The 23681-nt window shown below is 38.6% G+C and overlaps 1 protein-coding gene across 2 annotated transcripts in view; it reads left to right on the top strand.

Annotated features, from left to right (window-relative positions):
- Positions 1–3378: 3378 nt before the first annotated feature.
- CEP85L (centrosomal protein 85 like) overlaps positions 3379–23681 on the top strand; it is a 182153-nt gene continuing 161850 nt past the window's right edge. Inside the window, exon 1 of one of the 2 annotated variants that reach the window (XM_059400619.1) lies at positions 3379–3663. In XM_059400619.1, coding sequence (XP_059256602.1) covers positions 3582–3663 — 82 coding nt within the window. In that variant the 5' untranslated portion in view covers positions 3379–3581. Of the gene's footprint in view, positions 3664–4388; positions 5181–23681 lie in introns of those variants that run through there. The other variant, XM_059400617.1, reaches the window with a different exon arrangement.

Genomic DNA, 23681 nt, shown 5'->3' with positions numbered 1-23681 from the left:
ATTTCAGTCTTCTCTTGATTTCGCTGTTCTCTTCAGAGAGGCTAGACCCAGATGCCCATCACTTCACCCATTCTCTAGCCAATATCCTTAAATTCTTTGCCCCTTTCCCTACGTGTCCACACCACAAAATCCTGTGATTTTATCTGCCTTCTTTATTCCTATACTCAAACTGCTGGCTGCAGCTAAAGAAAAATTATACAACACCACAGATTAATGTCACATGGTTTCCAATCTTAGCCGAACCCTAAACATTATACAGAAATCCTATAATTAGGTACTTCCTTCTTGCACAGCATCTGAAGAAAAATCTTATAATTTGTTTCGCAACATATTAAAGATCATGATGGGAAAAGCATGGGCTTTGGGATCATATGGATTAGGTTTGGACGCTAGCTCTTTACTGCCTATATGACCTTACTTCTCTGGGTCTTTTTCTCCCAAGCTTTAAAATAGAGCTAAGATTGCCTGATGATGACAGATTGCTTTATTTATTTTTTAATTTTAATTCTAATATAATTAACATAGAGTGTTATATTAATTTCAGGTGTACAATATAATTCAGCAATTCTATACATTACTCAGTCTCATCATAAGTGTACTTACTCTTAATCCCCTCCACCTACTTCATCCATCCCCCCCCATTCCCCTCCCCCCTGGGAGAACAAACTCCCAGTTTGTTCTCTCCATAGTTGTGTCTGTTTTTTGTCTTTTTTTTCCCTTGTTCATTTTTTAAAAAATTATTTTTATTTTTTAATTTATTTTTTAAAAGATTTTATTCATTTGTTTGACACAGAGAGACACAGCAAGAGAGAGAACACAAGCAGGAGGAGTGGGAGAGGGAGAAGCAAGCTTCCTGCTCAGCATGGAGCCCATGTAGGATGCCAGGCTCCATCTCAGGACGCTGGGCTAATGACCTGAGCTAAAGGCAGCCACTTTACCACGGAGCCACCCAGGCGCCCCTATTTTTATTTTGATGACAGATTGTTTTGAGAATTACATAAAATATTTAATTGGTTTAGTGAGGAGTCTCAGTTCATTTAAAATAAATATTCCAAAGTCTCACGACTGCTATCAACTATACTTTATTAAAAAGCCGCCTTTCCACTGAGTTCATCTCAATCCAATTCCATAATATTTTGACCATTTTAAGTTATTAAAACAGTCCTCTTCTCCAGTAGTGCTGGTTAGGCAGCAGGCTGTGTGTGTGTGTGTGTAGTGAAGGTGTGAGCTGCTTTCTTGAGCTCCACCCTTCTCTCCATACACTTATCCTTCTGGTGTCTGAACAGGAAGGCAGGGGAGAACTTGTCTCTTTATACATTGTCAAGTTTGCTGTCCCCCTTCATTGTAAATGACCTTGCATCTTTTCTATAGGTTCAGTATGACCACGTGGTGACCACAATAAGTTCCATTCACAAATACATCAATCCTAAGCAGTTTCAGTAAACACCTGCTGGTACCTTGGAAGACTTAACTTTGTCTTTCCTTTAAGTTCCATCCCTCCCAGCTTTGCCTCCCACTTAAAAGACTGCTCCATAATTTAGTGGTTCATGTCTTACCTACTTTCTCATTGGCCATTACAACCCAACTTTGGAGCCAAAGGTACAGATGGGATTAATTTTCTGTATCGCCCAGGAATCATGGACTTGAAATGAGATATCCTCACCCTCTTGGCCTGGGCCACACCACAGATGAGGAAATTGAGGCACAGACAGGTTGAATAACCTATATGTCTTCTATTCACCTTTGTATAGTTGACTGTATCTGCTAGGAATCCAATTAAAATTTTTTAAATCCACTGTCAAAAGAGTTTCTTAGTTCCCTTTTTTCATTATTATAAATAATTATTTGAGATTACAACAACCCACAATAAATTCAGTAATCCGTCCTTTTTATGATCTGGAAGAGTAACATTATATATCAAAGCCCTTGTAACACCCTTGATACACCAGAATTATCTGTCCCTTGGAATTTTTTAGACTTCATCCACAAATATGTCCCTCTCAAGTAGAAATTGTTCTTTAGGAGCTATTTCAGTTATTACTGGATGTTTTAATTTTTCTACATTTTGTTGGTTTTGACATTTTTATATTTTTATAAACATTAACCACTCTGAGTTTTCCTCATATTATGCACATGATAGTTCCTTCTCATTTTAAAATATCACTTTTATCCTCTGTTGTATCACTCTTCAATTCTCTGGTTGTTGTTTGCCCAATACGATAAATTTATGTAAGAAAAATATATAAGATATATTATATATATATGAAAATACATATTTATATACATATAAATATATAAGATAGTTTAACTTAATCAGATCAGAGATTCATATCCAAAGAATTTAAGATTTATAAATGCAATGTTTATTTTTCATTAAAAAATTTTTTTGAATGCAATATTTCAAATAAAGAATTTAATATGGTTTGATATTAAATATGGTGTTTTTGGTATTTTTTTACTCTTTCATGACCTAGTTTATACTTTTAAAAGGTTTCCTTCCAAAACATTCCAACAAGAATCTAAATTTCACCTAAGCAACTATATTTAAACACACACATATTTACACACATGCACAGAAACATACATAGTCATTATTTTCATTACTTGCTTTTATTATTGCTGCTTACAAGAACAATTACCAGAATATTTAAGTTCAGTAATAAATGTCTGCTTATAAGATTCTCCTCATGGTTTTTTCATACTATAATAACAAAACAAAAATATGCCAATTTACAACATCAGGCTTGGTCATGGTTAGGTAGTTCTTAGGCTCTTAAATCTGTGCTACGATAAATTTTAATCATTTTGAGAACTATGGATACTGGGTGTGAGGGAAATCAGAGTTCATTATATACTCAGAATCTATATAAATAAAAAAGTGGTTACAGTTTACTTCATATACATACTATTCTTGCTTTGTATTTGCTATTTTAATTGCATTAGATCTGTATCCTTCCAAGTTTAATTAGTAGGAACACAAAAATTTTTATCTTTGGTGCCAACTACCAAAATAGAAAGATGTTTTTACTATTTCCTTTTACCCTGTAATTGGTATTGAAATATTTTACATAGTCTCAGCTTCACATGTTCTTTTGTGTGTGTAGCAGCATGCCCTCCACACTGGCAAAAAATACATAGAAAACCTGAGCAAATGATTAAAAACAGAAACAAAAACACTGCTTAGAATTGAGTGGAAGTTGGGAGAGTTTTGGAATAACAAATAAATATAAACTCACAAAAGATCAAGATATATCTGTAATAATTCATGCATTTCGTAGAACTGTATAAAAAATTTTGGTGTTTAATAAATACCATTCCTGTTATGAGACTATGGTAACTATAAATCATGAAAACAAGGATACTTTGATATAGCTATATAGGTTCTGATAATTCTTTCTGGAACTTTTTATTATTATTTTTTAAGCTTCTTTCTGAACCTCAACTATTCAAGTTTTCTAAACTTGAATAACTATTCAAATGAACTAATGCACATTTAAATCAGGAAAAGGAACCCATCACATCCTTTCATGTTTCTGTCACTTTCTGTCCTCAGGAAGAGCTGACCCTTGGGCCAACTGCTCATGATTGGGAGAAATAAATGGAACTGTACGGGTGGAAGACTAAATGTAAAACTGCAATCAGATAAATTACAACATAGATGTGGTAAGTAATAGACTAAACAACTAAATGTACTTTAACCTCTAAAATCTTTAAGCACCCCCAAAGCGTTTAAATAGAAATGCAAGGCCTCTGTTAGCAAACTTCTAAAACAGGAAAAAAGCATCACTGGACTCAAAGTCTTGTTGAGGGTAGAGGCTTGCTTTTTAGTTTATCTCTTATTCATGTACCAGGTGTAAAACCCTCCTACAGTGCTCCACCAATATTTATTAAATGAACCCTTTTGTATCTAAATGTTGTAAGGATCCTGATATTGCCAGGGAAAAGATTTAAGGAGAGGATGCTGCACTCTTTTGTCCTTCCTCAAGATACATAATCTTGTACTCGGGGTTCAGGTGAAGAGTGGGAAGTGACCAAACGTAGGAGGAACTTGCTGGTGTAGGGTGTAAGGAAGTTACTCCCATTGCATGGTTTGGTGCTATTTTGACTCCTTCCTCCGTAGTTGCTTATCTGAATCACTGGGGGGATAGATTAAAATTTACCGCCCCTCCCTGAACCTTCTGGTCTTTTTCTTTTCCGCCTTTTCCTGCGCACATTCTTCTATAGGAGATATTTTGCTGTCTGCTCCCGTGCCCCGCCTGCCCCCCCCCCCCCCCCCCTCGCCCAGGAACACGACTTCTTTTCTATCCCCCAAAGGGATTTATCAACGATGCTTCTGCAATGCATGATGACTTTAATCCCAATCCCAAATAAAACTGGGAGTCCCTCAATCCCTCCCGGGCTGGCCTTTTATCTCAAGCAATTATGCAGCAGGGCAGGTCTAACACGTCTCTTTCAGAGAGGTGCCCCAAGGCCAGAGGGATTACCCAAGGTGGGGCGGTTCCGAAAGATACAGCCCGGGGGCCTGTTCTTCTCATCTTCTCTGCTCGTCCGACTGAGCGGTAGGATGGGGAGGGAGGAATGCAGCTGATGCGTGGAGGCGACCCCTCCTCAGTCGCTGGCTGAGCAAAGGGTACGCCGCAGGACCCGTCCGCAGTTCCCGCCCCGCGCCGCGCACGCGTTATGTAAGCGCCCGAGGCCACGCCCCCGTCAGGCCCCGCCCCCACCCGGCCCCGACTCGAGCTCCGGCTCTGCCCGCGGAGGGGGCGGAGAGAAGACGCAGCTGCAACTTCGCCTGGAGGTTCTGAGCCTACCTCGGGCTCAGCCCGGAACCCAGCCGCGGTCGCCGCCGAGCCGCTGCTTCCCCGGTCCGGGCCTCAGCCCAGCGGGCTCGGCCATGGCAGCCGCCGCCCCCGGCGCCGCGGCGAATCTGGCCCCTGCGCTCCCCGCCCGTCGCTGAGCAGCCGTTAACCACACCGCCCGCCCGCCCTCCCGCTCCTGTCGCCGCGGCCCCAGGCTCTGCACAAGTTTCCGCCGCCGAAGAAGCAGGAGGCGAAGGCGGGGGAGGACGGACGAGGGGAGTCGTGCGCCCCCGGCCCTCCCGCCCGCTATGTGGGGGCGCTTCCTGGCCCCGGAGGCCGGCGGCCGGGACAGCCCCGGCGGAGCCCGCAGTCTCCCGGCGGGTAAGTAACGGGACAGTCCCCGGCTGGCGCGGGGGTTGCGGCCGACCGAGGCGCCTCGGGACCCCGGTGCCGCTCCCCTCCCTTCTCAGGCCTGGCTTCCCTCCGGCCGCCTCCCCGACGCCGCCGCGCTCACGCCCTCCGGGTTTCCTCCCGGCTGCAGACACCCCGGCCCCGCCGGCTGACATCTGGCGGGCCGCGTCCCCGGCCCCGTCCGCCCCGCATCGCGCGGCTCGGCTCCAACCAGCTCCTCCTCGGGCCGCAGCCCCCGCGCCCCAACTTAAAGCTCGCCTGGGCCTCCTCGGGTTGTGCTTTGTTGTCCGACCTCTTCCCTTTCCCTCGTGGGTTGTGTGGTCAACGCGGGTAACAGGGCTTGCGGGGGACCTGAGCGAGAAGGTCGCTGCGACCGTGCTGCGGCGGCGGCCCGTGGCGCGCCTGGGAGGGCCGGGGTCTGCGGCGCCCACGGCCGCAGCTTCTACTTGGGGCGTTTTGGGGCGGGAGGAGGTTGCTGGTGATGCGGTCTCTTCCGTGAGTGATCCCGGAGGGGACTTCTGCCCCTCGGTGAAACCTGGTCACCTCCCCGCAGCCCTCTCTGGCGTAAGAGGAGGACACGTCCTGCTTGAGCTAGTCGATCTTTGAGCAGTGGGGGTGTTAATGCGTCTGCTTCTCGCTGGCCCCTTCAAGAAAATTTGGGAGATTGCCGCGTTCCGTGTGTGAAGGGAGCGGTTTGTATCGGACAGCCATTTCATGCCTGCATCTGCTTAGAAGTTGTGGAGGATCCACCACATTAGGATAAACGCCGCCCCCCCACCGCCCCGCCATTCAGGATAAAAAAAAGTAAGGCTTGGATTGCCTGTGACAAGTTATTTGACACTGACGGTTCCTCCAGTCACTTCAATTGGATCTTGAACCTTTTCGAGAAGCTGAAAGTTCTGTAGGCCTTTTATGCAGAAAAAAATTGCCTTAAGTACAGACGCAAAATTTTCCCTACAATTTTAGGTGTTTCCAGAACTTCTAGGTAACCTTGTTCCACAAAATGTTTGAGTTCCACTTGTAAATGACATTTTTGTGTACATTCAAAGCTATTTGCAAAGCAAAAAGGAGAAGCAGTATTTGGAAGTGTGAATTTTTTTTTCTGATACTATTTTCTGCTGCTTGAAATATATCAGGCACAGTTGCTGTTAAAATCTCAAATAACACAATTTTGTGATAGTCTAGAAATTTGTGATGTGTTTTTTTAGGCATATAATTTTACTAGTTACTGGGGGATGTAATTGACAAGTAGAAATTGTATGTATATTTAAGGTGTACAACTTGTATAAATGCATCATGAAATGATCTTCACAATCAGGCTAGTTAATATACCCATCACCTCATAGAGTTAACCATATTTTTGTGAGTGGTAAAAACACTTAACATCTACCCACTTAGCAAATTTCAAACATACAGTACAGTATTGTTAACTGTAGTCATCATACCCTACTTTTAGATGGAGACATATATAAATTTTAAAACCCAGGGTTAGATTTAAAATCATTCTCTTAAATCTGGTCTTGCAAACTTTAATAAATAATGGAATTTAATAGGCATGCATTTAGTAAGAAAAACGTGAGTAGGAATTATTTTCTCAAAGATGTATACTACTTGTCGGAAAAAGGGGAGACTGCAATTAAGAGGTTTCTGATGCTTACTGAGTATTTGGAAATTCTGCAATCAAAGTAACTCCGGTAAGTGAGAAGACAGTTCGTTATCCCTAGGGGTTGTATGGAGTGCTTTCAATTTATATGTACATGTCAGAAGCCATCTGTAATGTCTTTGTAACCTAACCTCTTTAAATAGATTTGTAATAATATGTTTGGAGGTATAATATCACCCAAGCATTGTATCCATTTTTCCATTGTTTTCCATGAGGAAGAAAACATCCTAGTGCTTAGAGGTTAAGTAACTGAAGGAAGGACTTTGAGGTTGTATTGCAGTCTTTAGACCTTCCTGTAGCAAAGAACATAGTGGAAGGGGATACTTTATAAGCAGTACCCAAGATGAAGTAATTTGGACAGGATATCTTTACAAAGCATATATTTTATCTAATTTTTTTTTTTTTTTTTTTTTGTAGTGATAAACCATTGGTATGTCAGGGCATGCCTTTCCAAAAAAATTTTTTTTCAGCTTTTAAGCTGAGAGTGGATTACTTTTACAGTAATAATGATAAAATTTTTGTTATGCTTCTTTATTGAGCAAATAAGTTTTTTATTTTTTAAAGATTTTATTTATTTGAGAGAGAGAGATGAGATAGTGAGAGAGAGCATGAGAGGAAGGAGAGGGAAAAGCAGTATCTACACTGAGCAGGAAGCCCAGTGCAGCTCAATCCCAGGACCATAATCCAAGCTGAAGGCAGACTCTTAACCAACTGGGTCACCCAGGTGCCCCATGAGCAAATAAGTATTTAAAATTATTTTTTAGTTAGTTTTATGAAGTTCTACCATAGATGAAAAACCAAGTGTAGTTTCTTCACAAATGAGCAGATGGTAAAGGTCAAGATAATGACCTCTGAGTTGATTTATGCAGGGATTTCTTTTCCTTTTTGAGATTTTGAAGAAAATTTATATTTTTGAAATAATCTCCAGTATATCTTTTGACTAAGTTGAGTGATTTTAGGACTTTACTGAAAACAAAGGGCTGTCTTCTGATTGAATTTGTCAGCAATCGTTTTTGTCCTGAGGGCCAGTGCAAAGACCAGGGGTAAGTAAATAATTGCTGGTATTGAAATGAGTTTATTTCATTTCCTTTACTTCAAGTAAAGGAAAGTGGGTTAATTACGGGTATCCTAAATATGATTTGTTTATGCAAATATCTAACTAGACTAAGGAGAAAAAGAAGGGTAACATAGAATCAGCTGAAATTGCTGAAGGGAACTTTTTTTAAGTAATGGCAGTAAAAACAAACAGTAATAACAAGTGTGAGTTGGAAAATCCTGAACTTTTGGCCTTTATCTAGGATTTAATTTTGTTTTGGTACCTACAGTTTTTTAGCTTTATAGAGTAATTGTATATAAATGTAAATAAGATTAATGTGTTCTTATATTTAGATACAAAGAAAAAAAAAAGCTCCCTGCCCCCACCTCTTTTTCTATTGACAAGTAGGGTTAGGAAGTTAATTAAAATTAATTAGTTAATTAATTAATAGAACAAGTGGGCGGGTCCCTGGGTGGCTCAGTTGGTTAAATAGAACAAGTGGTATGTCTTTTATGTTTTTGGTTGAGTATATTTGAGAATACCCTACTATTCAAACTGTGTAATAGTTTTAAAGTTGGTTGAAGGATGGGTATATTTCCCTTAGGTTTTTTGTTTTGTTTTGTTTTTTAGAGAGGGAGGGGCAGAGGGAGGAGAAGAGAGGGAATCTTAAGAAGGCTTAATGCCCAGTGCAGAGCCTAACACTGGGTCTTGATCTCACATCCCTGAGATCATGACTATGACCTGAGCCGAAATCAAGTGTTAGGATGCTTAGCTGACTGGGCCACCCAAGTGTCTCTATTTCCCTCCTGTTTAAAAAATCTAGTGTAATATTTTGAGTACTTATATCTAGTTACACTGAATTTGATTCATTTTATAAATCACACTTTAAAAATATTAGTATATTCAACCCTTACAACATTTTGGAGTAGGATATGATAGTTTCAAATTGTGCTAAAATATGACATTATAGAGAACATAAGATCTGAAGAGATGTCATTTGTTTAGTGCCTTGAGCTTGAAATCTACCTCTTCCTAGGTGATGCTTTGCCATAAGGTGTTTAGTGATGTCATAATGATAATGGTGGTAACTGGTATGATTACATCAGATACTAAGGTTTTCTGCTGTGGTTCTGAATTAGATGGATCTAAAAGTACTGTGGTAACAATGAAACGTAACTTTTTCACCTAAACTCAGTTGGACATGTTCTGTTATAATAGGCATCGGGAGGTGAGGGGTGAATCTCAACTTTAGTGATGACTTTTGTGAAATGAACTTGATTAGTAATTGGAATTTGATCAGTTCTTGGCTTGAATGAAGCTGGTTAATTAATCTGAGGCCAGACAATAAATGGTGAGTTGACAACCACTATTGTCATGTTGTGAATATTTCTGTATGTTGAGAGCAGGAAGGTTTTACAGAGTCATGATTTTTCTGATTGGATGAAATGTTTGTATGTGTATTTTGAAGACATGAAGAGTCCTAGATAGTATTTTATTGAATCATGGCTTAATTAGTGGGAACTAATATATAGAATGTACATTAAAAATGAATATTGTCATCATCTAGATAACTTCCAAAGCTGCAGTGAGATACTAATTATTACTAATACTTTAAGGGTCTTCTTATTTTATACTGCCAAAATAATATTTTGAAAAGTAGAATTTATCATAGAAGATCTTTCATTATAAGTGCAGGAATGGTCAACATAAAATGAACATCAAATTTCTCCTCATACTACTATTTTGTTTCCACTTCCTATTTTTGTTTAATTAAAAAAATCCATTGTTATTACCTAGCATAGCAGTTGGCACATAATAAGTACTTGGTAAATGTTTGTGAGTCATTCTTTCAATAAATATTATGTAGTAGGCATTGTACTAGTCTCTAGGGATACATCACTGAGCAAGAAAGATAAGGTCCCAGCTCTAAAGGAGTTTATATTCTAGTGAGGAGGAAGCTGTCTGTAAGTAAACTAACAACAAGAGAATTTACCTGCTAAGTACTGTGAAGTAAAGGAAACTGGGTGAGGTGGCAGAAGATGGATAGATCTACTTTGGAGAGGCTGGTCAGGTAAGGCCTTTCTGAGGAGGTGATTTTGAGCTGAGGCCAGAACGATGAGAAGGAACCAGGCATGAGGGCGGGAGTGTTCAGGTGGAAGGTACAGAAACATCTCTATGGTAAAAATGAGGAGTTTGAGGAATATCAAGAGCCAGTGAATCTGGAGCATAGAGAGCAGGGATGTGAGGTGAAGGAGGCCTGATGAAGTAAGGCGTAGTAAGAAGTTTGGATTCTATTCTGTGTGGGGGAAGCTAGGTATGAAAGGGGAGGAGAGACGACTGACTGTTCATTCATTCACCAGGGAGTGTCCACTATGAGGTTGACGCTGTTTTGTGTATTGGGGAAACAAAGTAGACATTCTCTGTTCTTGGTGTTTAAGATCACTCCTGGCTGTTTTGTGAGGGGAAGAAATTGTGGAGGGGTGTGGGAAAAGAGCAGTAGGGAAGCCAGTTAATAGGTTATTGTAGTAATTAGGTGACAGATGATGGCTCTGATCATAGTGGTAAAATCGAATTTGGAGAGAAAAGAATGGGTTTGGAATATATTTGAGAAAGCTGACAGGATTTACTGATGGTTTGGAGGTAGAAAAGGAGGGAAGGAGAAATCAAAGACGATGTCTTAGTTTTGGCTTCAGTAATTATAGTGGATGGTAGTGCCATTTCCTGAGGCAGGGAAGAGTGAGGAAGGCAGGCAGAATTGAGTTCTGTTTTGGCCATGTGAAATTTGAGATGCTTTTTAAAGAAGTTCAGGTCTGATATTCAGTCTGGAGCTCACTGGGGAGATGGGAGAGGTGGAGGTATGAATTTTTAGAGATATGAGTGTAAATGGTGTTTATAGGTGGTCACAGAAAGTATAGAGAAAACAGCAGAGAATCAAACTCTGGGACATTTAATGTTTTCTGTCAGGTAGAGGAAGAGGAACAATCCAGAGAAACAGAAGAGCCAGTGAGTTCAGAGTAAAACCAGAGTGTGATGTTCTAGAAGAAAGAAGGCTAAAAGAAGGAGTGATCACTAAAGTCTTATAGTTCTAAGGGGCCATGTAAAATGAGTCAGAAGAGAATGGACCAATGTCACTGGCCAGTTTCAGTGAGAGACTTAAAAATTTAAAGCTGGTGGGAATTGGAGATTCTTGAATCTACTCTTTATTGCATAGAGATTAATACATGCGTCCTAAATAGAAGTTTGAATTGCTTTCTCCTTACTACTTCTCAAGTTAGGGTCACCAGCTAGGATGCTGGTGTTAAAACTAGGGGAAGTGTCTCCTGGAATGCCTTACACTGAACAGTGGCTGACCCTTGACTTTGCCCAGGGCATCTAAAATGGTATAAGTGTTTTTCCCATCAGAATGCATTTTCTGTCAGGGAACCTAGACTTTGGTAATTAGTTTTATTTTATTCTTTGAACCGAGAATCTGCCTCAAAATAGTGACTCTGCCTCTGTTTTTATTTTTTGTCATTAAGTGTCATAAGTGGTTTTAAGATTTCATTACATAGTACTAAATTAATTCAAGTCATTCATTAGATTATAAATTATAAAGAATGAGTTTAAGATCAAGATCTTTGTTTCATGCCTTTTCTGTATGGTAGATGTCTAGTAAATAAATCTGATTGCTTTACTGATGCTACTTTGCAGTACTAAAATTCTGTTAGAGATGAACTATAGTTTTTAGTTATCCTCTGGATGAGAATGGGATGAAAAATTTGGACTATATATCATGTAAAATTCAAAGTTTTCTACAAGGATGTTGTATTGCTCTTATAGAGGCAGGTGTGTGTTTATTGACCCTAAGAAATATATATTGCCTTGCCATGACATTGCAGAAGCTTTTGAGAAGCTTTCTCAGTAGTATTGAGCATTGCATCACATTTAAGGAATAATGTACTGAAAAGCTTGACTAGAAATTAAGTTCTTTAATTTTGGGGAGATAGTTAATTTTCTCAAAACTTTATTTTGAAATGTGTTGGAACTTGAACTCATCACCCTGATATCAAGATCTGAGCTGAGAACAAGAGTCAGATGCTTAACTGACTGAGCCACCCAGACACCCCCTAGAACTAATGTTTTGTTTTAGCTTTGGCATTTAAATATGTGTGGCACTTAGGCATGAGTAAACAAAAGGCTAACAGAAATAATTAGCTTAACTTCCTTTGCAGGCTAATGGTCACATAAATAAAAGTAGCATTTATTAGGCTTAACTACTTCTTTATTTAGGAAAACTTCTTTTGATTGGGATTTTTATTTTCTCCTAGGTGCTGTTGATCCTTCTAAGTTTTGGCATAATTTGCTACCATGTGTAGAATATATTTTCTAGTGGTACTTTGAAATAATTATATTCAAGGACAAAGGGGAACCTCTGGAATACCATTTGGTATACTTTCTCCACATTTGCAGTGGTTTTATTAAAAAGTCTCATTTTTACTAGTTTATAAACAGAACAGAGGGTTATAAGAGATTAAATTAAATGTGGCCCTCTTTCTAAATGGCTACCAATGTACTTTTTCTGAACGCAGCATTTCAAGTAACCAGAAGATAAGACTCTTCCTTTTTAAACATATATAATGAGTACTTGGCAAATATTTATTGGTTTGAATTCATACTTTTTCTGTGAAAGGCAAACCACTTATTTATCTGATCATTGTTCTTAATTGAAGTAATCTTAACCTCAACCTAAACCAATGAAAGGTATTCCTTGTTGTGACAGAATTGTAAATAAGGAAATTCAGAATCAAATCTGAAGAATATAGTCTTATACCTTTAGTGGTAATGTGTCTAAAATTATTTAAAGTAGTTGATGAATGACCTTCTCTATTTTTTTATGTTTAGAAAGCAAAGACTAATAGTTTTTGATTATTTAAAATTCAGTTTTTATTTACATTCCCACCAGTAGTTCCTTTTCTCCACATCCTTGTCAGTATTTGTTATTTTGTGGCTCTTTGATAATGGCCATTCTAACTGGTGTGAGGTGGTATCTCATGGTGGTTTAGATTTTGGCTATTTGTATATCTTTTTTGGAAAAATACCTATTCAGGTCCTCTGCCCATTTTAAAATCTGAGATATATATTTGTATGTACATCTATATACATATCTATATATGTATATATATGGCTATTCAGTTGTATGAGTTTCTTATATATTTTGGATATTAAATCCCAGGGGCATCTGGGTGGCTCAGTTGGTTAGGTGTCCAACTTTTATCTCAGCTCAGATTTCCATTTCAAGGTCTTAAGGTCAAATCCCATGTTGGGCTCTGGTGGGTGTGGAGCCTACTTTAAACAAAAACGTATTAGGTACATGATTTGGAAATACTTTTTTATATTCCATATGTTGCCTTTTCATTTTGTTGATGGTTTCCTTTGCTGTACAGAAGCTTTTTAGTTTGATGCAGTCCTGCTTGTTTATTTTTGCTTTTGTTGCCTTTGCTTTTGGTGGCAAGTCCAAAAAAATTATTGCCAAGACTGATGTCAAGGAGTTTACCCTCTATGTTTTCTTCCAGGAGTTTTATGGTTTCAGGCCTTATGTGCAAGCTTTTAACTCATTTTGAGTTGATTTTTGTGTATGGTATTAAGATAGGGATTCAATTTCATTATTTTGCATGTGACTGCCCAGTTTTCCCAACACCATTTATTGAAGAGACTATCCTTTTCCCATTGTATATTCTTGACTACTTTGTAGTAAATTAATACACCATATATGCTTGGGTTTATTTCTGGGCCCTTTATTCTGTTCCATTGATTTATGTGTTTGTTTTTATACCTGGCACTTTTAAAGATTTTTACTTATTAAAGATTTATATTTGAAAGAGACAGCGTGAGTGGGAGGGGCAGAGGGATAGGGAGAGAGAATCTCAGGTAGAGTCTGTACTGAACACGGAGCCCATGAGAATGGGCTGAAACCAAAAGCTAGGAATACTTAACTAGCTGTGCCACCCAGGAGCCCCTTTATGCCTGGCACTTTTAAAGGTATATCTCTTCATGATTTTTCACCAAGATGGCAGAGGAGTAGGAGACCTTAGTTGTGTCTGCTCTCAGGAGTTCAGCTAGATAGCTATCAAATCATTCCGAACACCTGTGAACTCAACCAGAGTCTAAGAAAAGAATAGCTGTAACTCTTCAAATAGAAAAGTGACTGCTTTCTGTAAGGTAGGAGGGATGGAGAAGTGAATCTGAGCTGATACATGGGAAGACACACTGTGAGGGGAGGGGGCCTCTGTAAGCTGGGTATCGGAAAGTGATACAGCAGCAGAATGCGAAATCAAAACTTTTATTTTTATTTATTTATTTAAGAATCCTTTTTTTTTTTTTTTTTGACAGAGAGATTGAAAGAGAGCACAAGTTGGCAGAGTGGCAGGCAGAGGGAGAGGGAATAGCAGGCTCCCCGCCAAGCAGGGAGCCTGATGGAGGGCTTAATCCCAGGACCCTGGGATCATGACTTGAGCCGAAGGCAGACACTTAACCAACTGAGCTACCCAGGCGCCCCACAAAATCAGAACTTTTAGAAGTCTGCTACGGTGAGGGACATCCCTGCCTGAAAGGAGCTCAGGTGGTGAAGCAGGGCAGAATCCTAGGTGAGACAGTGTGGTCTTGGTGTCCCCGGAGTCATAGGAAGACAAGACAGAGGGGTACCTGAGTGCGTCAGAGTTTCCAGGCATTGGAGTGGGGAAGCTGGCTGCTATCAGTGAGCCCAGGAGTGGGTTCTCAGCTCAGCGTTGCCATAAACTGAGCTGTGGCCTGGTGGGGTAACTGCTTTCTGAGCTGGGGCCCAACAAGTGGCAGAACTGGCAGAACTGGTGGAGACTCCTGGGAGGAGTGGTGCAGGTGGTACATCAGAGTCTGCTGGGTTTAGAAACTCAAAGTGGGGTTGCCTGTCTGAGATAGAAATGCTTGGTCACAGGCTGGGTGAGCACGGAGTGGCAACCAAGACCAGGGAGGACCAGAGTGATTGACTGCTCTTCCCTAAGGGTGCGCTAAGGAGTCAGGCCCAAACTCTTGACTCTGAGGCTTGAGATAGAGAGACCACCATTTCAATCTCATCCTCTAAAGCAGTAGGGAAAGTCTTAAGGCAACAAAAGCCACATAAAGCAATCCAGTCCAGAACAGATTATTTAGCCTGGCCCCCTTGGCAAGGGCGGTGCAATTCTGCTCAGGTCAAAGACACCCGAGAATCAGGGTAACAGGCTCCTCCCCCAGAAGATCAGCAAGAACATTCAGGCAAGACCAACTTTACCAATCATTGAGAACTGCAGAACTCCAACACTAGGGGCATATGGCATACAGAATTCAAGTTTTTTCCCCCATAATTCTTAAGTTCATAATTTTATGACTTTAAATTTATTCATAATTTTATGAATAAATTCATAATTTTTCTCTCTTTCCTTTTCAACCAATTTCTTCTCAACTTTTTAAAAAATCTTTTATTTTCAGTTTTACAGTTACATTCTAGCCTTTCATTTTATTTAATTTTGTTTTTGTATATATATTTTTCTTTCTTTACCATTCTGGGATGCAGTTTCTTCTAACAGACCAAAATACATCAGAATCTAGTGTATGGCTCTGTTCTCTTCACCTGTCTGATCATATTATCTCTCTCTCTCTCTCTTCTTTTTTTTTTTGGTTCTGTTAAAGTCTTTTTTAAAAAATTTTTATCTTTACCGTTACATTATTTCAATGTATTTTGTTTGTGTGTATATATGTATATATATCACATATACATACATACATATATATATTACAGTTTTGAGATGTAGTGTTTTGTAACAGACCAACCAAAATACAGTTGCTCTGTTCTGTTCACTTGTCTGTTTATATTTCCCCCCCTTTTTCCCTTTTAATTTCATTTTTTAAAGTTATATTCTGTCCTTTCATTGTATTTGATTTTTTACATATATATAACTTCTCTCTTTCTTTACAGGTTTGGGGTCTAGTTTTCTGACAAAGAGACCAAATACACACAGGATCCAGTATATTGGTCTGTTCTAGCCCCCTGTCTGATTACATTCTTTCTTCTTTCTTTCTTTCTTTATTTATTTAAAAAAATTTTTTTTTTACAGATTTTATTTATTTGACAGAGAGATCACAAGTAGGCAGAAAGGCAGGCAGAGAGAGAGGAAGGGAAGCAGGCTCCCTGCTGAGCAGAGAGCCCAGTGCGGAACTTGATCCCAGGACCCTGAGATCATGACCTGAGCAGAAGGCAGCGGCTTAACCCACTGAGCCACCCAGGCACCCACATTCTTTCTTCTTAAAAAAATTTTTTTTCCCCCAGTTTTGGGTCTTACCTGATTTTTTTTTTTAATTTAATTTTTTTTTTTTTTTCAGTGTTCCTGATTTCTTTAGTGTATATTTCTCTGTGGTGGTTGTTGGGACAAAGGTCCATAACCTACAAGGGTAGAAACATTAGACTTGGAGCATACCTATCCACAGAGACCTGGCAGGCCAGAAAGGACTGGCATGATATATGCAGGTACTAAATGAGAAACATTTGCAGCCTAGAATACTTTACCAAAATAGAAGGCTGTTATTCAAAATAGAAGGAGAGATAAAAAGCTTCCAGGACAAACAGAAATTTAAAGAACTTGTGAACACCAAACTAGCCCTACAAGGAATATTAAAAAGTGTGCTTTAAGCAAAGAGGGAGCCCCAAAGTTAAATAGACCAGAAAGGAACAGAGACATTTTACAGAAATGTTGACTTTATAGGTAATACAATGGCACTAAATTCATATCTTTCAGTACTTACTCTGAATTTAAATGGGCTAAGTGCCCCCAATCAAAAGACACAGTGTATCAATTTGGATAAAAAAAGCAAGGCCCCCTCCAACAAAGCAAGGCCCACTGATAAGCTGTCTGCAAGAAACTTATTTTCGACCCAAAGACACTTCCAGATTTAAAATTGGTGGGGGGTGGGGACCATACATTATGCTAGTGGACATGAAAATAAAGCTGGGATAACAATGCTTATATCATACAAATTAGATTTTTTTTTAAAGATTTTATTTATTTATTTGACAGAGAGAGATCACAAGTAGGCAGAGAGGTAGGAAGAGAGAGACGGGGAAGCAGGCTCCCTGCTGAGTAGAGAGCTCCATGCAGGGCTCGATCCCAGGACCCCGGGATCATGACTTGGGCCGAAGTCAGAGGCTTTAACCCACTGAGCCACCCAGGCACCCCACAAATTAGATTTTAAAACCAACGACTGTAATAAGAGATGGGGAAGGACATTATATCATAACTAAAGGGTCTATCCAACAAGAAGATCTAAGAGTTGTAAATATTTATGCCCCTAACATGGGAGCAGCCAGTTATATAAACAAATTAATAACAAAAATAAAGAAACACATAGATAATAATACAATAATTGTAGGGGACTTTAGCACTCCCCTCACTGCAATGGACAGATCATCTAAGCAGAGGATCAACAAGGAAACAGCTTTGAATGACACACTGGACCACATGGACTTTAAGATACATTCAGAACACTCCATCCTAAAGCAACAGAAAATGCATTCTTCTTGAGTGGACATGGAACATTCTCTAGAATAGATAATATATTGGGTCACAAATCAGGTCTCAGCTGGCAACAAAAAAATTTGTATCATTCCCTGCATATTTTCAGACTGCAGTGCTTTGAAACCTGGAACTCAATCAGAAGAGGAAATTTGGAAAGAACTCAAATATATGGAGACTAAAGAGCATCATACTAAAGAATGAATGGGTCAACCAGCAAATAAAAGAAGAATTTAAAAAATTCATGGAAACAAAATGAAAACACAACTGTTCAAAACCTTTGGAATGCAGCAAAGGTGGTCCTAAGAGGAAAGTGTATAGCAATACAAGCCTTTCTAAGAAATAAAAAAGGTCTCAGATATACAACATAACCTTACACCTAAAGGAGCTGGAGAAAGAACAGCAAATACAGCTTCCTCTTCCCAGCAGGAGAAGAGAAAAAGAAAGAGCAGAAATCAATGAAACAGAAACCAAAAGAATAGTAGAAGAGATCAACGAAACTAGGAGCTGGTTCTTTGAAAGAATAAGATTGACAGATTGGGCCAGACTAACCAAAAGGAAAGATATAGATACCAAATAGATAAAATCATAAATGAAGGAGGAGAGATTACAACCAACGCCAAAGAAATACATTATAAGAACATATTATGAGCAGCTATGTGCCAACAAATTAGGCAATCTGGAAGAAATGGATACATTCCTAGAGACATATGAACTACCAAAATTGGACTAGGAAGAAACAGAAAACCTGAAAAGACCCATAACCAGTAAGGAGATTGAAGCAGTCATCAAAAATCTCCTAACAAAAAGTGCTCTGCGCCAGACGGCTTCCCAGGAGAATTCTACCAAACATTTAAAGAAGAATTAATATCTGTTCTCCTGAAACTGTTCCAAAAAAAAAACAATAGAAATGGAAGGAAAAGTTGGCATCACAATTCCAGACTTCAAGCTCTATCACAAAGCTGTAATCATCAAGACAATATGGTACTGGCACCAAAACAGATGCAGAGATCAATGCAACAGAATAGAGAGCCAAGAAATGGACCCTCAACTCTGTGGTCAACTAATCTTCAACAAATCAGGAAAGAATATCCAATGGAAAAAAGACAAGTCTCTTCAATAAATGGTGCTGGGTATATTGGGAAGCCACATGCAGAAAAATGAAACTGGACCATTTTCTTAAACCATATACAAAAATAGACTCAAAATGGATGAAAGACCTAAATGTGAGACAGGAATCCATCAAAATCCTAGAGGAGAACACAAGCAGCAACGTCTGTGACCTTGGCCACGGCCACTTCTTGCTAGAAAGGTCTCTAAATGCAAGCGGAACAAAGGCAAAAGGAAACTATTGAGACTTCATCAAGAAAGAAAGCTTTTGCACAGGAAAGGAAAGGAAACAGTCCACAAAATCAAAAGACAATCAGCAGAATGGGAGAAGATACTTAACAAAGGTCATTTCAGATAAAGGGCTAGTTTATAGAATCTATAAAGAACTTATAAAACTCAACACCTAAGGAATAGATAATCTGATCAAGAAATGGGCAGAAGACATGACCAGATGTTTCTGCAAAGAAGATATCCAAATGGGGGTGCCTGGGTGGCTCAGTGGGTTAAGCCTCTCTCTGCCTTCGGCTCAGGTCATGATCTCAGGGTCCTGGGATCAGGTCCCGAGTCAGGCTTTCTGCTCTGCAAGCAGGAAGCCTGCTTCTCCATCTCTCTCTGCCTGCCTCTCTGCCTACTGATCTCTCTCTATAAAATAAATAAAATCTTTAAAAAAAAAAAGATTTCCAAATGGCCAACAGACACATGAAAAAATGTTCAACATCACTCAGCATCAGAGAAATACAAATCAAAACCACAATGAAATACTACCTCATACCAGTCAGAATGGCTAAAATTAACAAGTCAGGAAACGACAGATGTTAGTGAGGATGTGGAGAAAGGGGGACCCTCCTACACTGTTGGTGGGAATGCAAGCTGGTGCAGCCACTCTGGAAAACAGTATGGAGGTTCCTCAAAAAGTTGAAAATAGAACTATCCTATGACCCAGTGCCCTACTGAGTATTTACCCCAAAGATACAGATGTAATCATTCGAAGGGGCACCTGCACCACAGTGTTTATAGTAGCAATGTCCACAATAGCGAGATGGAAAGAGTGCAGATATCCATTGACAGATAAATGAATAAAGAAGATGTGGTAATATACGTACATACACACACACACGTATACACCATATATATGGTATGCATATATATACATATATACACACATATACATGCATATATATGTACATACACACACATACACATACAGTGTAACACTATTCAGCCATCAAAAAATGAACTCTTAACCATTTGCAGTGATGTGATTGGAATTAGAGGGTATTATGCTAAGTGAAATAAGTCAACCAGAGAAAGATAATTAAATGATCTCACTCATGTGGAACCTGAGACGCAAAATAGAGGATCTTAGGGTATGAGAGGGAAAAAACCAAAAGATAAAATCGGAGAGGGAGACAAACCATAAGAGACCCTTAATCATAGGAAACAAATTGAGGGTTGCTGGAGGGGTGGGAAGTGGGGGGGGATGGATAACTGGGTGACATGTAAGCAGGGCATGTGATGTAATGAGCACTGGGTATTAAGTAAGACTGATGAATTACTAACTTCTATCTCTCTGAACCCAATAATACATTATATGTTAATTGAATTTGAATTAAATAATAAATAAAGCTCTTCATATTCATTTAATTATCACAATGCTATAAGATAGGTACTCTAATTTGTTCTCTCTTTACGTGTGAAGAAAATTGAGCTACGGTTTATTTATTTATTTTTAAAGATTTTATTTATTTGACAGAGAGAGAGAGAGATCACAAGTAGGCAGAGAGGCAGGCAGAGAGAGAGGGCGAAGCAGGCTCCCTGCTGAGCAGAGAGCCAGATTCCAGGCTTGATCCCAGGACCCTGAGACCATGACCCGAGCCGAAGGCAGAGGCTTAACCCACTGAGTCACCCAGGTGTGCCCCTTCCCTTTTTTTAAGGATTTTATTTATGAGCTACAGTTTAGATAAGTGATTTACTCCAGGGCTCACTGCTAATAAGAGGTTGGATAGAGCTTATGTCCAGGCAGCCTGGTTTCATGGTCCATTCTTTACCACTAAGGAATATTAGAAATTCTGTAATAGAAGAATAAAAAACCAAGACAATTAGATTCACTTACCCTAGAAATAATCAGTACTAAAATGAACTAGATGATGGCAATGAGGAACAAATATTGCCGTATTGTTTCTTCCATTTTAGATAGATAATCTCTAGTGTAGGTTGAGATTTTCTCTCTTCTGTGTGTGTGTGTGTGGTTACTAGTAATGTGAATGCTTTTTAATGTTATGTTCCTTTTAATTTTTTGTAACTTTTTCTGTTTTTTTTTTTTTTTGTTGTTGTTGTTCCTATAGGAGATTGTTTTCTCATATTTATTAGGAATTTTGGCCATCATCCCCCCCAAACCATTTATAATAATTATTTTTTAGCTGCTTTGGAAAGTGTTTACTGATCTTTAAATAGGTACTTAATTGCAGACTGGCTCAAGGCATAGTTAAAAATCTCTTGGATTTTAAATTAAACAGATCCCCCCCCACCAATCCTGTTTAATCATAATTCTGAAAGGAAATATGTGTGTGTGTGTATGTGTATTTTTTTTCTTAAAGATTTCATTTGTCAGAGAGAGAGAGAGCGAGAGCACACAAGCAGGGAGAGCAGCAGACAGAGGGAGAAGCAGATGCTTTGCTGAGCAGGGAGTCCAATGTAGGACTTGATCCCAGGACCCTGGAATCATGACCTGAGCTGAGGGCAGATGTTAATCAGCTGAGCCACCCAGGCATCCCAGGAAAAATACTTTTTAGATCTAATTATAAGGTTTCCAGAATTTTAATTTTATACCATGAACATTTATTGGCTAGTAGTGGCAATAATGACTGCATTTATTGAGACCCTGCCTGACTCTGCAGCTCTGTGCTAGAAAAAAAAGGTTGTCTTTTACTGTTCTTAATGTGGTGAAGAACAAAGTCATACACAAAGGGGTTAATATAGTTTAGAAAATGCTGTTATTGGAATTTTTAATGATATATTGGGAGAGCACAAAGAAGACATTTAGAGCAAGTTAATTCTGAACTGCGACCTTTAAAGAAGGTAGAGAAGGAAAATAATTTGGAGTCATTAAAGGACCTAATCTGTTGGGAGGTAGTGATTAGGTATGTATGTTTGGAGAGTGTTTATAGGGGAGCTGGAATGGGTGAGGCTGGAGTTGGAGGAAATTGAAGGTGGGCTGTCAATTGGTGAAGAACTTTGGCAAATTTAAGTAGTTTGAGTTTTATTTAAAATGCAGGAAGGAACCTATAAATTTATATGAACAGGAGAATGATGTAAATATATTTGATTTTCAAAAGGTAACTGGCTATAGGGGTTGAGGATGACTTGGGTGGCCTTACTTCAGAGGGAGATTCTTGCAGCAGTCCAGCCAAAGATGTGATCTGTGATGGTGGGCATGGAGACGAGAGATCTAATTTCAATTAGTATTTACAAAATGGACTAAATAGTTTTACAAACTGATTACCTGTAAGGGTTAAGTAAAAGACGTGTTCTCTGGATTTATTTGTATTTAATTCAGTCATACATTGATTTCTACTGATAGTAGAATTGGGGCAGTTGAGGGCCACTGTTCTGAACTTTGCACAGAAGTACTTTGTACTTGTTAACATTTCAGAGGTGTTGAAATGTGAGATATGTGCATCTTCTGGCATACAAGGGTAAATATGCTTTGACATTTTGTTTTGTTCTGTGTTTTTTTTTTTTTTGTAAAACAGTTGGTTCTCAATCCACTGATAACCTGCATTTTGAGAAATACTGCAGTTTATATTTATGATTTGTGTCATATGCAGCTTTTGTATGTAAAAGTAAATCTTTATTTTTATTTTCTTCTGGTTTAGAGTTGTCATTTAAAAAATTCAGTAAGATTAGTTATTCTTCTAAGTGCAGTTATAGATATATAACATATTGTGGAAGACTTGATATTGTATGCATCTTTGCTTCCAACTTAAAAAAAAAAAAAAAAAAAGCTTCAAAAAAAATGTAATAGGTTACCTCTTCACTTGATGCTGATCTTGTATTTTCCAGAGAATTACTAGTTTTTAATTACTAGTTTTTAAGTAGTTTTTAAATTTTTATTTTAAAATAAGTTATCCCTAGGCATTCAGTATTTATATGTAAAAGAATTGAAATTGGTGTTAAAAAATACACTGTTTTCCAAAGAGAAGTCTAGTGTGGTGTCTTGGTATCTTTGCTATTCTTACAGAAGTGCTTCTGTCTTTGTTCTAGAGAAAACTGATTTTACAGTCAAACATTCAGTTGCTCTAATATGATAGGACCTAGGTAAGACTTTATTGTTATAGGCCACTGAGACTTATTTTAATATGTTAAAGTCCATAGCATGTCTCTAGAAATTGAGTAGTTCCCATTTCAGTAGCATAGTCATATAAATACTGTGTAAGAAAATTTTTCTTATTTTTCCTGCTAAGCATAGTTCACTTATAGTTCTTAACTGCTTTGTGATCTGGATTGACTTGAGTAGAGACAAAACATGTCATTTTCAGAATGAATTAATTCAATCTAAATTAAAGATTAGAGTATTATTTTATTCATAATATTTGTTAATTATCTTTAGTGTCCTAAGCGTATAGTATAAATTGGATCTTTTTAAAAAAAGAAGTGTAGTTGACCTTTAAACAGTGCAGGAATTAGGGGTGCCAGTCTGCTGTGCAGTCAAATGTGTATGAATTTTTTGACTCTTCGAAAACTTAACTACTAATAGCTTGATATTGATTGGGAGTCCTTACAGATAACATAAACAGTTGATTAATGCATATCTTATATGTTATATCTGTTATGTACTAGATTTTTACAATAAAGTAAGCTAGAGAAAAAACATTAAGAAATTCACAACAGAAAATACAATACTGTGTTGTATTTGTCAGTACCTAAGTTTATATCATCTGTGTACAAGATGAACTGTCTATATCTGTATCAATATTTCCTAAATAATACAAAACACTGTCGTTGTTATACATGTAACCTAATGCTAGATACCAGAAATGAAAAGATAGTTCGAAAAAGAAAATTCATATATATTTACATGTATAAGGATTCATGCATTGATAATG

The sequence above is a fragment of the Mustela nigripes genome, chromosome 5 (genome assembly GCF_022355385.1).
Source record: "Mustela nigripes isolate SB6536 chromosome 5, MUSNIG.SB6536, whole genome shotgun sequence".
Lineage (NCBI taxonomy): Eukaryota > Metazoa > Chordata > Mammalia > Carnivora > Mustelidae > Mustela > Mustela nigripes.
The sequence above is the reverse complement of the archived record's forward strand: the minus strand, read 5'-3'. Positions and strand labels throughout refer to the sequence as shown.